The 1,534-nt window shown below is 35.5% G+C and overlaps 1 protein-coding gene across 1 annotated transcript in view; it reads left to right on the top strand.

The window, feature by feature from the left end:
- gkup (glucuronokinase with putative uridyl pyrophosphorylase) overlaps positions 1-1,534 on the top strand; it is a gene marked incomplete in the record, with an annotated part of 52,996 nt that overhangs the window by 14,282 nt on the left and 37,180 nt on the right. Inside the window, 1 exon segment of the mRNA XM_014022881.1 lies at positions 720-797. Coding sequence (XP_013878335.1) covers positions 720-797 — 78 coding nt within the window.

The following is a 1,534-nucleotide window of genomic DNA, read 5'->3' as shown; positions in this document are numbered from 1 at the left end:
GAAATATACAATTCAATAAATAAAATTGTGGTCATAAAATAAATAAATTAAAAATGTTTAATGTAATGTTTCAAATTTAAAAGACCTGTAAAAATAAATTTTATAAAGTACAAATGAAAATAAAGCCTTTTTAAACTTTTGTATGGTAGAACCAGAAGCTGCTCTTCATATTAGTGACAAACTTTGACTTTTTTTGATGGGCTACCTTTATTTTTGCCTCCATTTTTCATTTAAAATAAGTTTCCATTTTCGGCAGTTTTCTAAGGTTCTTCTTCTACATATTAAAAAGTTGTTAAACATCTGAGTGGTGCACTACTGCTACTAGTGGTGAGAAAGTGTATTACACCTTATTTAAAATCAATGTGGTCCCACGGCCCTCTGTGGCCCAAAGTTAAAAACTGTTGTTCTTTTGAGGCCCTCAAGGTGGTGCTCACGGCCCATGGGTTAACAATCTTTGGAATAGACCACATTCAAGATGGCCGCCACAGCTAAGCAACCTTAAGAAACTCAGAAATGTCTTGTTGTAGGTGAAAATCATCTTACAGTTACATGAGACCACTCATTGTTTACAACTCTTCACACTGCTGTGAGAAACATCTGAACATGCTCAGAGCTTACTGTCTGCATGTTCTACAAATACATTCAACCAGATAAATACAACAAAATATCACAAACCAACATATTTCATGATTCAATGATCTACTTCTGTCGTTCTTCAGGAGTGGTTCATCAATGAGAAACGACAGGACGTGTTTGGAATGAAGCTTCCTACTGGTTTCCAGCTCATTGGACAAGTGGTTGGTACTCTGGTCCTGGACCTGTCCCTGCTTTAACAGCTTACAGAGACACACTGAGGCTCAGCAAAGCTTTACCAGCAAGTCAAACGGTTCAAACTTCTCAGCTTTATTTACTTTGTACATCTTTGTAGTTTTTTTTTAGAGATTTTGAATTTTTTAGTTGGCAGTGACAGTATTTAACTAGTACTGTCCTGATACAAATACTGGTATCTAAGGCCTATACCAGCATTTTTACAAGTACTTGTACTCTCACAAAATGCCCCATTACCAGAGATAGGTAGTAAGTAGTTATGTATGTTACTCAGTTACATTTAAGTAGCTTTACAACACCATACTTTTTATTTTAATTGAGTAATATTATTTTGAAGTATTGCTATTATGACTTTTACTAACATTTTTGCAATACTCACTGTAAGTAACTTCACTAAATGAATAACAAACGTGTTTTAACTAGAAATGCACCAGAGAGCAAGACCAGCTTTAACCAATGTGGAGCCCCGCCCCCATGTTCAGCTTTAAATCTCACTGCCAGTTTACATCCATTCACATAAACTAAATAGTTTAGTCTTTGATATTATTTTTAACCAGGTTATCTAATTAAAATAGTTAACAAAATAATTAATTCAAAACAGAAAACCAGAAGTCGGCCTCACACCTGCAAACATTTAATGACATCCTGAGGAACAGCTGTTCATGTTAACCAGCAGCTGTGGACTGAAGCAGCTCTAGGGGGGTCC

Source organism: Austrofundulus limnaeus, unplaced genomic scaffold (genome assembly GCF_001266775.1).
Source record: "Austrofundulus limnaeus strain Quisiro unplaced genomic scaffold, Austrofundulus_limnaeus-1.0 Scaffold345, whole genome shotgun sequence".
In the NCBI taxonomy this organism is placed as follows: domain Eukaryota; kingdom Metazoa; phylum Chordata; class Actinopteri; order Cyprinodontiformes; family Rivulidae; genus Austrofundulus; species Austrofundulus limnaeus.
This window is presented reverse-complemented; position numbering and strand designations above follow the sequence as displayed.